Raw genomic sequence first — 13272 nt, forward strand, 5'->3', positions numbered from 1 at the left:
TTCTAGATTCATGGCTCAATCCTATTATCCAGATGAGAGGAATGGTTTATGATCTACAATAACTTTGACGAGCCAAGACATGATGTTGCAGCATAAGTTAGTTACCTCTCTGTTATCAATGCGCCACAAGAAAATAAGTTTTTCTACGTTAGCGCTTATAATAAATATATCATTAATATTTGGTTAATATTCAGGTCACGATAGGTATATATAGTATGGTTGGCGAGTTTTTGGAAAGTTATTTAGAGGGCTTTGTGGGCCTAATAGAAAGCCCCATTGACTTAATTGTAAACTGACTTTATTTATTTATTTACAATTTAGAATGCATAAAAACAGAAAAACATATGTTCATGTCTTACATAGGAATTGTGAATGACAGCACATCTCTTTCTAATTTTTGCATATTTCCAGTACGACTGATCTGCTGATATGGTCAGAGTACAGAAGCATCTCATCGTGACATCATCCCACCCTGAATCTTCGGAAATTGCTTAAGACGGAATATTCAAGAGGGCCGTCTGAAATTGTGGCATTTTGTGATGTTTAGACAGTATTTTCACATACTTTGGGGATTGGAAATACAATTGGATATGGTTTAATGGATAAAATGAAAGTCAACTTGTTTTTCCATTCTACTGACACTTAAATCCTCTTAGACCAGGGGTCGGCAACCCGCGGCTACGGAGCCGCATGTGGCTCTTTGATCACTCTGATGCGGCTCAGCTGCATACTTGCTGACCCTCCCGATTTTTCCAAGAGACTTCCGAATTTCAGTGCCTATCCCAAAAATCTCCCGGGGCAACCATTCTCCGATTTTCACCCGGGTAACTATATTGAGTGGGTGCCGTGATGTCACTGCCTTTAGCGTCCACTTTTACACTACACTATCTGCGTGCCGGCCCAGTCACATGTCGTATGCGGGCTCTGTCCTACACACGTAAATGACTGCAAGTCATACTTAGTCAACAGCCATACAGTTCACACTGAGGGTGGCTGTATAAAACAACTTTAACACTGCTACTAATGTGCGCCACACTGTGAACCCACACCAAAAAAGAATGACAAACACAATTCGGAAGAACATCCGCACCGTAACACAACATAAACACAACAGAACAAATACCCAGAATCCCGTGCATCCTTAACTCTTCCGGGCTACATTATACACCCCCGCTACCACGAAACTCCGCCCACCTCAACCAACGCACGGAGGAGGGGGGGGGGTTGATGTGTGGGGGGGCAGGGTTGGGGGGGCGGATGCTCTCCCGAAATGTGTTTGTCATTCTTTTTTGGTGTGGGTTCACAGTGTGGCCCATATTAGTAACAGTGTTAAAGTTGTTTTATACAGCCACCCTCAGTGTGAACTGTATGGCTGTTGACCAAGTATGCTTGCAGTCAATTGTGTGTGTCTGCAGAAGCCTCATACAACATGTAACTGGGCTGGCACGTTGTATATACAGGTTGTGGAGAGCGCTAAAGACAGTGCCATCACGGCACGCCCTTATTATTGTTGTTAGGTTGAAAATCAGCAGACATCCGATAGAATAGTTGCCCTGAGTTTCGGGAGTCTCCCGGAAAAATCGGGAGGGTTGGCAAGTATGACGCTGTCAAGCGCCATTCATATAAAACTTGCGGGCCGCACTAATATTACATTTTCATATTAAGGTGCGGGCCGCAAAATGACGTCTCGCGGGCCGCGTGTCTGGTTTATACATAGCACAAACCAAAAAACAACTTTGTATGCAGTGTTATTTCATTTTAAATTTCAAAAGAGTTTTGTGGCTCCCGTTGTTTTCTTGAATTTGTGAAACGGGTCAAAATGGCTCTTTGAGTGGTAAAGGTTGCCGATCCCTGTCTTAGACAATTTAATTCACCAGAGCTGCACAGGTTTTTACTGGAATCCTCTGGAACCCACTCCTCCATTAGACACCTTGTGTTCCTCCACCTTGTTTGAGGATGCCCCACAGCCACAGGTGCTTAATCCATTCATTGAGGGTTTCTCAAATTGTGGGTCGGGAACCTCCTGGGGGCTACCTTGAGGTACCTAGGGTGTTGCGAGCAGCAGGGAAGTGAACTATATTCAAACTCGCCGTGGAGTTTACAGTTACAGTAGCACAATTAGCCCCGATCGGGCTAACATCATCACTAACGTGTTACACGTCTGATTCGCCCAGCAACTCTCTGTCGGAGTATCAGCGCTGGGGTCCAGTGCACCACACTTTTGTATTGTCGCTCGGTCCTTCGGCGGAGTGCTTTGGAAGCTACCGGACCGCTTGTCTTCCCCGCCCGGACTGTTTACAACGGGGGCGGGAGCGAGCAGGCGGGCGAGCAAGGGAGGCAGGGAGGGAGGGAGGAAGAGCGTGTGCGGGTGTCGTGGAAAAGCGGCAAAATGTTTCTCTGCTTGCATCACGCAAGTGACATCAATGCTTACTTGCCAACCTTGAGACCTCCGAATTCGGGAGATGGGGGGGGTTGAGGTGTGTGTGGGGGGATTGAGGTGGGCTGGGTTGGGAGGAGCCGGGGTTGGGGGTTGCGGGGGTCTTTTTGTAGCCAGGAAGAGTTAGGGCTGCAAAGGATTCTGGGTATTTGTTCTGTTGTGTTTATGTTGTGTTTAGGTGCTGATGTTCTCCCGAAATGTGTTTGTCATTCTTGTTTGGTGTGGGTTTGTAACAGTGTTAAAAAATAAATAGAATAAAATATGACCACCCTCAGTGTGACATGTATGGCTGTTCCTCAAGTATGTCTTGCAATAACTTGCGTGTGTCTGCAGAAGCCTCACCCATGTGACTGGGCCGGCACGCTGTTAGTATGGAGAAAAAGAAATGCGGTGACATATTTTCTAGAGGACACTAAAGGCAGTGTTGTCACGGCACACCCTCCACATTGTCGAGAGCCTTATACCACACCAAAATTGGTAGATTCCTTCAGCTCCGCACACAACGCTGTCAAGCGCCATTCATTTAAAACTCGCGGGCCGCACTAACATTAAACTTTCATACTAAGGTGGGGGCCGCAAAATAACGTCTCACGGGCCGCATGTTTGAGACCCCTGGTCTATAGTATAATGTCAAAATAAAATCAAACCAACAAATTGTAAAATATATATATATATATATATATATATATATATATATATATATATATATACATAGAAAACATTGAAAAATGGCTGTCAAATGCTTTGACTTTTCAATATGCAGCCCTAGGTAAAAAAAAAAAAGTAAATAAAAGGTTTAGACACCCTTGCCCTACTTTTGTATCTTGTATAAACTTGTGTTTCTAAAGGCACCTCATTATTGTGCAAAACTGAGTTATTCAAATAATACAGAATAGCAGAATTAAAAACATAATGGAAAAACTCTTTTTTTTTTTTTAACTGCAATTGTTATTTTAATGTATTGCTGTCACTATTATTATAATTTTACTTGTATTTTATTTGTTACTAATGTATATATGTTCTGTTAAATTTTATTTAAAGTTGAGTTTTGGTGGTGCAATAAATACTCATGTTTTCAAACTAACAAATAATTGGGTTATTATTTGTGATTTCAATATTAATCAAAATAATCCTGATTATTATTTTTGCCATAATCGCCCAGCCGACCTGAGCATTGTTGTACAGTTGTTGTGTACAAAACAACCTAAAGGCATTTTTAACCCAGGGTTTAAAGATTCAGAGGACATACTTAAGCACATATTACAACTGTCATGTCTGTGTGACATGTGATCAGGCTTTATTTTTGGACTTTTTGTGCAGTTTTGTTTTGTCACCATAGTTACCCATTAGTTTCACCTGTCATGTCACGCACCTGTTTTGAGTCACGCACCTGTTGTTAATCATGTCCATAAGTATTTAAGTTAATTCATTTTCTGTTGTTCGGCCTGACGACCTCGCACCCCATATATGCTTCTGCACACCCTTATGATCCTTGCTGCTCCTTTTTCATGCCGGTTCCATGCCAAGTAAGTTTTTGTTTCTCAAGCCACAGTTAATGTTTTATTTAATTGTTCATAGTTTCCGCCACTGTGCGTGCTTTTCATTTGTACTTTTTTGCTATAGTCTTTTGGTTTCATAGCTTATTCTCCGCCATTGTGCGCGCTTTTTGTTTGATCTTTTTTTAAATAAATAAATCATGTACCTTGGTTCCCGTCTCGCCCGTGCCAACTTTCCGTTGCATCCAGGAAAAGCAAACTCTCAAGATCAAGTCCTGACAGTAGGTCGTCAGCTGACCCGCTTTTCCGCACCTAAGTTGGCCGAGTTGGACATTTTGGACGAGGCTTCTTGGGCGGTCCTGTGCGCGATGGAGGATGAAACTCTGCGCTATTCCTCCGTGGAGTACAGAAACTTCATTTGGTCCCAGGACGACACAGCGTCACCTCAGCCGCGGAAGCGCCGCTCCAGACGAAGGACGTCAGGTAGAACTTCCGCGAGCCAGCAGGACACGCCGCTCCCACAAGCCCCTCCCTCTCCGGGCGGAAGCAAGCAGCCCGGATGACGTCAAAAACCATGATTTTTTTTTTCTGAATTCTTTTTCTTTTGATTCCCCGCTCCCCAGGACTCAAGCCACACCCAAGACACAAAACAATTTTTTTTCACCCACTCAATCCCAGGCCCAAGAAAGACAATTTGGACAATTTAATGGGGAAGTTTCTGCCCTCCTCCGCCCACCCCTACAGAGAGTTCCAGACCGCAGGGAGCGCGTCTGGTATCCGCCCCTTGAGGGGGGGGGGGCTGGGGTCGGGAGCTGTGTTGGTGGGGTGGCTCGGCATCACCATGCCAAGCCACAGCCTCCCTCACGGCCGCCACCACCAGTCTACCGACCTGTCAAGCCACAGCCTCCAGCACGACCGCCCTCACCAGTCTTCCGACCTGCCAAGCCGCAACCCCCAGCTAGGCCACCTCCACCTGCACCAAGGCTAGCACCTGTCGCCGCACCAGCTCCACCACGCCAAGTTCCTCGCCAAGCTCCGGTACCAGCTCCACGACGCCAAGCTCCGGTACCAGCTCCACGACGCCAAGCTCCGGTACCAGCTCCACGACGCCAAGCTCCGGTACCAGCTCCACGACGCCAAGCTCCGGAACCAGCTCCACGACGCCAAGCTCCGGTACCAGCTCCACGACGCCAAGCTCCGGTACCAGCTCCACGACGCCAAGCTCCGGTACCAGCTCCACGACGCCAAGCTCCGGTACCAGCTCCACGACGCCAAGCTCCGGTACCAGCTCCACGACACCAAGACCAAGACCCACACCAAGACCAAGACCAAGACCCACACCAAGACCAAGACACGCCATGCCAAGACCAAGACACGCCATGCCAAGACCAAGACACGCCATGCCAAGACCAAGACACGCCATGCCAAGACCAAGACACGCCATGCCAAGACCAAGACACGCCATGCCAAGACCAAGACACGCCATGCCAAGACCAAGACACGCCATGCCAAGACCAAGACTCGCCATGCCAAGACCAAGACTCGCCATGCCAAGACCAAGACTCGCCATGCCAAGACCAAGACTCGCCATGCCAAGACCAAGACTCGCCATGCCAAGACCAAGACTCGCCATGCCAAGACCAAGACTCGCCATGCCAAGACCAAGACTCGCCATGCCAAGACCCACACCAAGACCAAGACCCACGCCGAGCTTCGCCGCTGGACGCGTCACGCCGAGCTTCGCCGCTGGACGCGTTACGCCGAGCTTCGCCGCCTGAATTGCCACGCCGAGCTGCCACGCCTGCCAAGTTGACGACGCGCCAGTCTCCTCGTCGGCCACGGATATGGCCGCTACCTGGTCGTCCGCCACGCCAAGTGCGCCCACCTCCCAGTCGGCCACGAATGTGGCCAATCCCTGGGCGCCCGCCTCGCCTGCTGCAGCGGCGTTCCACTCGCCGCCGCCACTTGACTTTGCCTCGGTGGATTCGGGGCCACTTGGGCTGGCGACCCACCGCCATGTCCCCCTCCCGCCCTCCCATGACTATTGATCTTTGGTTTTTTTTGGACATCTGGTATCTGTCCTTAAGGGAGGGGCTCTGTCATGTCTGTGTGATCAGGCTTTATTTTTGGAATTTTTGTGCAGTTTTGTTTTGTCACCATAGTTACCCATTAGTTTCACCTGTCATGTCACGCACCTGTTTTGAGTCACGCACCTGTTGTTAATCATGTCCATAAGTATTTAAGTTAATTCATTTTCTGTTGTTCGGCCTGACGACCTCGCACCCCATATATGCTTCTGCACACCCTTATGATCCTTGCTGCTCCTTTTTCATGCCGGTTCCATGCCAAGTAAGTTTTTGTTTCTCAAGCCACAGTTAATGTTTTATTTAATTGTTCATAGTTTCCGCCACTGTGCGTGCTTTTCATTTGTACTTTTTTGCTATAGTCTTTTGGTTTCATAGCTTATTCTCCGCCATTGTGCGCGCTTTTTGTTTGATCTTTTTTTTAATAAATAAATCATGTACCTTGGTTCCCGTCTCGCCCGTGCCAACTTTCCGTTGCATCCTGGAAAAGCAAACTCTCAAGATCAAGTCCTGACAGTGTGTCGTCCTGGGACCAAATTAAGTTTCTGTACTCCACGGAGGAATAGCGCAGAATTTCATCCTCCATCGCGCACAGGACCGCCCAAGAAGCCTCGTCCAAAATGTCCAACTCGGCCAACTTAGGTGCGGAAAAGCGGGTCGGCTGACGACCTACTGTCAGGACTTGATCTTGAGAACAACGACAGAGGCTGAAATCCGTTCACCAAATTGTCATAATTCTGATCTGTCAAAGTGGATTTGAATGTCTGCAGAACCATTGTCAAATGACAGACACAATGGTCTACTACCGTCCACTTTTACTATCACTTCAACTTTCTGGGTAACATGCCGTCGGCATTTCTGTGACGCAAGTTAAAAAGAGGAAGCTTTTCATGGAATGGTCAGACAGCTGTGATATAGATTTTGTATAAAAATATACGGGTTCTTTTCTTTGCCACTACCTTTGAATGTGACCACACGATTAATTATATTTCTGATTCAAGATATTTTGTGTGACAACTGAAATTAATCTGCGCCTTTAAAGTAGATTACTTTAAATAGGACAACTGTTTATCATTACTGCAAATAGCACGCCACCTAGCCTTATACCAAATGGTGTGTTTCGTCACTCCCATGAGGATCCCAAGTCATCTGGCATACTTGCCAACCTTGAGACCTCCAATTTCGGGAGGCGGGGGGTGGGGGGACGTGGTCGGGGTCGGGGTGGGGCGGGGGCGTGGTTGGGGGCGTGGCTAAGAGGGGAGGAGTATATTTACAGCTAGAATTTACCAAGTCAAGTATTTCATATATATACATATATATATATATATATATATATATATATATATATATAAATAAGAGAAATACTTGAATTTCAGTGTTCATTTATTTACACATATACACACATAACACTCATCTACTCATTGTTGAGTTAAGGGTTGAATTGTCCATCCTTGTTCTATCCTCTGTCACTATTTTTCTAACCATGCTGAACACCCTTTCGCAGGTACCCAGAAAGGTTTCGAGTACCACCAAAAAAACTGAATCTCTGAAGACAGTATACAAATCTGTGTTAAAGGTGTACAAATACTGTTTGTATAGTAAGCATGTTATTGTTTACAAATGAGGGTTAAGAGTTCAGTACTAAAAAAAAAAAAGAATGTGGCTTAAGTACAGTTTTTGGCTTAAGTACAGTTTTTTAAATGAGCTGCTGCATTTTTTGGTTGGGTTGTTTATTTATTTTGAGTAACTTCAGCATTTCTAAAAGGGGAGGAATGTAATAGAGTGATCTATGTTTGTCTGTTGCAATCTCCTGGTGAATGTTGGCTATAGCGTACTGGGGTTACTTTTTGGTTGGCCAACGATTTACGTGGTGTTGCGCACCTGACGTCAAGTGTGTGAGTCTGTTCTGAAGTCTACAGTAAAGAGACGTACTTCATCACCTCGCCTGGTTATTGCCTCCAACTCAATATATTACAACAACATTGCTGTTTACGGCAGACGAACTGCTTTACGGTAGAATAAAACATGACTGCTGTTGTTGTGTGTTACCGCGCTGGGAGGACGTTAATGAAACTGCCTAACAATAAACCCACATAAGAAACCAAGAACTCGCCCTTGATCATTCTACAGTTATAACGTGTTTAGGCAGGAACGCTGTTTATATTGTGGGAAAGCGGACGTGAATACAGGCTGTTGACACGTCACTCAGGTCCGCATGGAGCTGGAGGGGGAGTGGCTTCCAGCTCCGCCTGAATTTCGGGAAATTTTCGGGAGAGGCGCTGAATTTCGGGAGTCTCCCGGAAAATCCAGGAGGGTTGGCAAGTATGTCATCTGGTAATATCTAAACCAGAATTTAACTGAGAAACTATCTCTCCTGCTGCTCAAGTTAATGAAGCAGCTGCATACAAGTATAAAAATTGAGGTATATTTTTCAAATTAGCTGGCACGATAATTGAAATCCATTCTTATGTCAGAGCTTCACAGCAGTTATTGCTTGCTGCAAAAGTTGACGCAGAAGAACTCTACTCCAAAGGACAAGTTGCACAGATCAATACCAGAAAGAAATCATTTTCAACTGCAGCATGTAAACACCTCGTTAGGATGTACAGATTGAGAATGTCACAAAAAGATGTACATAATATAGCTTACTTAGATTTATTTCCAAGATTTAGTCTTGACAAGCACATAAGTTTATCTAAATATCAGCTACACCTCTTGGTACCGTTCAAATCTCTTTACAAATATTCACACAATGTCTCACAACAATAATCTGTCAATGACTTTAATTATTTAAAAATGCACAATGCATATTTGTATCTAACTATCTGTAAAATTGTTAATTTGGGGGAAAAAATTATTGCACTACCTAAAGTGCAGAAAATAAGCAAAATATCCCCTTGTGATCTTGTAAGTTTAACCTCTTACACAGTTATAAAAAGTCCAGAATTTTCTTTGAAGGTTTAAGGATGCAGCTATTGAATTTTTTATTCATCAGTTAGTCTGTTTGATTGACTAATTAAATAAAACACAATTTATAGCCTCAAAGCGTATTTTACAGAAAAAACACTTGAAATAAACTATTTTTATGCTCGCCATAACCTTCATCAACATTAAAATTACGATTTTCATATATGTGTATTAAAGCTGGGGTACCTAAGTTATATTCTATAATTAAAACAAATCATATAAGCATCATACAGTATATTGTAAATGTAATCATTTCTGAAAAAAATTGTATGTGTCACTGTCTGTGCCTTATAATTAAGTATAAATAATATAATTAAGTATTTTAGTAAATAAAACCCTCACTCGAATAAATATTGGTCTGGCGTATTTAAGATGAAGGGCATTGCGGACCAGTCTTGGACTAACTTTGGACGCGTAAGTGACTGTTGTAATTCCAGACAGGTAATCTAATGTCCCACTTTCCTATATTTTGTGTGTATCCTTTTGCGTGGCAACGTGTGTTACCGATAGTCACACGATTGGTGTTTCGTGTATTCTAAGCAGAGACATAGTTTGTAGTTTTTGCATTTAGATTTTTGCTAAATCTTTGTATAGTATATGGTGATATTACAGCTTAGCAGCATAAATGAGTATTTCATAATTAGATTGAAAAAAAAAAACATGTACAGTCGTGGTCACATACACTTGTGAAGGACATAATGTCATGGCTGTCTTGAGTTTCCAATCATTTCTACAACTCTTATTTTTTTGTGATAGAGTGATTGGAGCACATACTTGTTTGTCACAAAAAACATTCATGAAATTTGGTTCTTTTATTAAATTTATTATGGGTCTACTGAAAATGTGACCAAATCTGCTGGGTCAAAAGTATACATACAGCAACATACATGATCAATTTTGGTGATGTAGAATAGTTACAATTAAATCAAATTAGCTTCATGGCATGGCCTCTTAACTTCATGTGAGTGATTATGATTGACGACATCTGTTGACATGTCTGAGCCCATTTAAATAGGGCTCATGTGATGCAGTCATTAGACTCGGTTACAAACGCGACAATGGGAAAGTCAAAGGAATTCAGCACAGGTCTGAAAAAACGAATCATTGACTTGAACAAGTCAGGAAAGTCACTTTGAGCCATTTCAAAGCAGCTTAAGGTCCCAAGAGCAACTGTGCAGACAATTGTTCGTAAGTATAAAGTGCATAGCACAGTTTTGTCACTGCCACGATCAAGAAGAAAATGCAAGCTATCACCTGCTGCTGAGAGAAAATTGGTCAGGATGATCAAGACTCAACCGAGAACCACCAAAAAGCAGGTCTGCAATGAATTGGAAGCTGCTGGAGCACAGGTGTCAGTGTCCACAGTCGAACGTGTTTTGCATTGCCATGGACTGAGAGGCTACCATGCAAGAAGGAAGCCCTTGCTCCAGAAGCGACACCTTAAGGCTCATCTAAAGTTTGCTGCTGATCACATGGACAAAGATAAGACCTTCTGGAGGAAAGTTCTGTGGTCAGACGAATCAAAAATTGAGCCATTTGGCCACAACACCCAGCAATATGTTTGGAGGAGAAAAGGTGAAGCCTTTAATCCCAGGAACACCACCCTACCGTCAAGCATGGTGGTGGTAGTATTATGCTTTGGGCCTGTTTTGCTGCCAATGGAACTGGTGCTTTACAGAGAGTAAATGGAACAATGAAAAAGGAGGATTACCTCCAAATTCTTCAGGACAACCTAAAAAGCTTGTGGATGGCTACCAAAAGCACCTTATTGCAATGAAACTTACAAAGGGACATGTAACCCAATATTAACATTGCTGTATGTATACTTTTGACCCAGCAGATTTGGTCACATTTTCAGTAGATCCATAATAAATTCATAAAAGAACCAAACTTCATGAATGTTTTTTGTGAACTCCAGCGCAATTTTGTGCAATTCCCAAGAGGAGGAGAATGGGAGGGACTGTCAGCATGTCGGTGTGGGGCGGGACTTACAGTTTGAATTCTGCTTGGTGACACAAAATTCAAGTAGCCCATCTTTAATAGAATAAAATAGAATAAAAAAAACTCTCAAAGATCAAGGCACCCACACATCACCGTGCTCATGTGCACTGTATTGCTGTATTTGTTATACAATACATTTTTATTAGTTACACTCATTAAATAATCAATCCAAGTAACAGAATATAAATCGAAGACTTTTAATCGAAATAATGGATGTAATCGATTATTAATTATTTACACTTGATTAAGGAATAGTTTTGTAAAAATAAAACAAATTATTCCACAGATTATACCTCACTACTGGCATTGTTTGTTTTTAATTTATGAGAGTCTACTTGCTTTAAAATCACACCTGAGGCCATAGTCTTTTCCTTTGAGTTTTTTTTATTTTATTGTATTTAAAATTTTTAAAAAATAACTACTTTTCAATATAATTAAATTGAATAACACTGACATTGTAAGACATGAAAAAATAGAGCCAGATATCAGTGGTTTAATGAACAAATTTACCTGGAAGTAGTTTGGGCTCCAACTTTTTTATCGGTGGGTCGATGGTTTTCGTCACTTCACCCTTAATAGAAAAAATAGACGTGACAGTTAATGAATGATGGCAAGAATGCGTCATTAGAAAGCAAGGCTGGAGAGTTACCAGCTTGCCCAGTAACCCAAATAAAGAAGTGGCTTTAAAAAGTGTACCATGGACCAAAAACTCACCATGTGACTGCTCAAACATTTACAAAGTAAAAGCATTTTTCATTTTTGTCAAGTTTTCAGCTGGCTTAACAACATATACAATGACAAAGCAGTGTTTCCCATATATACCTTTAACTGTTGGCCAAAAGTTAACAGAAAAAGGTATTTTAAAAAACAAAAGCATTTTTTTTAAAGATTTTGCGATATAGTAAGTAACACGTCACCTTCCAAGTGATATACAGTATATGCTTCTATCGCTCGCAATTAGATTTAAACTTGAAGAGTTTGAGCAACAGGTTTCCGTAAGTAGTCAGCATACACACATACACAGTGGCTTGTGTGCTGCAGGAGACTCATTTAGGACTACAAAGTTAGCAGTCAGTATTTGTTTCTACAGATTTCGGTGAATTTAGTAGAAATACACTTGCTGTTTTATTTTGATTCATTAAAATCTAATTTGATAAAAATTTGTAAAAGTTTGCTCTGCTAAAATGTATTTAGCATATCACTGAGCTGGCCCGTTAGCATTCAGCTAGCGGCAATGGAGCCAACCTTCATCCTGTATATTTCTTTTTTTGAGTTTATATCAAATTGTACTGTTGATTTACCATGACTCCTACATGTATGTGTACTTTATATGTATAATAGGAAATTAATTAAACACTAACTTCATTGTGGAAAACTATCAGTAAATAACCTTGATTTGTTTGTTCGTCTCTAATTTAATGTTTACATATTTGTAAAAATAAAGTCCAACATTCAGGGAGGGCACTATAATACATGTCAATAAAATAGGGGTGTAAAAAGTGCAGCCTGTCTTACAGTGTAGTAAAAAAATAATGCAGCACAATTTGGAAAAAATTTTAGCAAAATTATATAATATAAGCAACATCCATCCATCCATCCATTTTCTACCGCTCGTCCCTTTCAGGGTCACGGGGGGCAACATATATATGTTAATACTAATTACACAGATTTATTTTTAAATATATGCTTTTTTTTTTTTTTTTAAATACAAACCCCGTTTCCATATGAGTTGGGAAATTCTGCTAGATGTAAATATAAACGGAATACAATGATTTGCAAATCATTTTCAACCCATATTCAGTTGAATATGCTACAAAGACAACATATTTGATGTTCAAACTGATAAACATTTTTTTTGGAAAATAATCATTAACTTTAGAATTTGATGCCAGCAACACGGGACAAATAAGTTGGGAAAGGTGGCAAATACTGATAAAGTTGAGGAATGCTCATCAAACACTTATTTGGAACATCCCACAGGTGTGCAGGCTAATTGGGAACAGGTGGGTGCCATGATTGGGTATAAAAACAGCTTCCCAAAAAAATGCTCAGTCTTTCACAAGAAAGGATGGGGCGAGGTACACCCCTTTGTCTACAACTGCGTGAGCAAATAGTCAAACAGTTTAACCCTTGTATTATGTTAAGGGTCAATTTGACCCGTTTCAGTTTTTGTGTTGACCAAAGTACTGGTTATCCTTTCTTTTTCTTGCTGAAATTTGGTGACTTTTCCTCATTTAGGGTCATGAACTGGTGTGTAAAATCTGGACACTTTGATGTGTAGTGGAGT

At 42.1% G+C, this 13272-nt stretch overlaps 1 protein-coding gene across 4 annotated transcripts in view; it reads right to left on the reverse strand.

Annotated features, from left to right (window-relative positions):
• mtmr10 (myotubularin related protein 10) overlaps positions 1–13272 on the reverse strand; it is a 44152-nt gene that overhangs the window by 20133 nt on the left and 10747 nt on the right. For all 4 annotated transcript variants that reach the window (XM_061964067.1, XM_061964065.1, XM_061964066.1 and 1 more), the window contains one exon: positions 11496–11556. In XM_061964067.1, the coding sequence (XP_061820051.1) occupies positions 11496–11556 (61 nt within the window). The remainder of the gene's footprint in view (positions 1–11495; positions 11557–13272) is intronic.

Source organism: Nerophis lumbriciformis, linkage group LG06 (genome assembly GCF_033978685.3).
Source record: "Nerophis lumbriciformis linkage group LG06, RoL_Nlum_v2.1, whole genome shotgun sequence".
NCBI lineage: Eukaryota > Metazoa > Chordata > Actinopteri > Syngnathiformes > Syngnathidae > Nerophis > Nerophis lumbriciformis.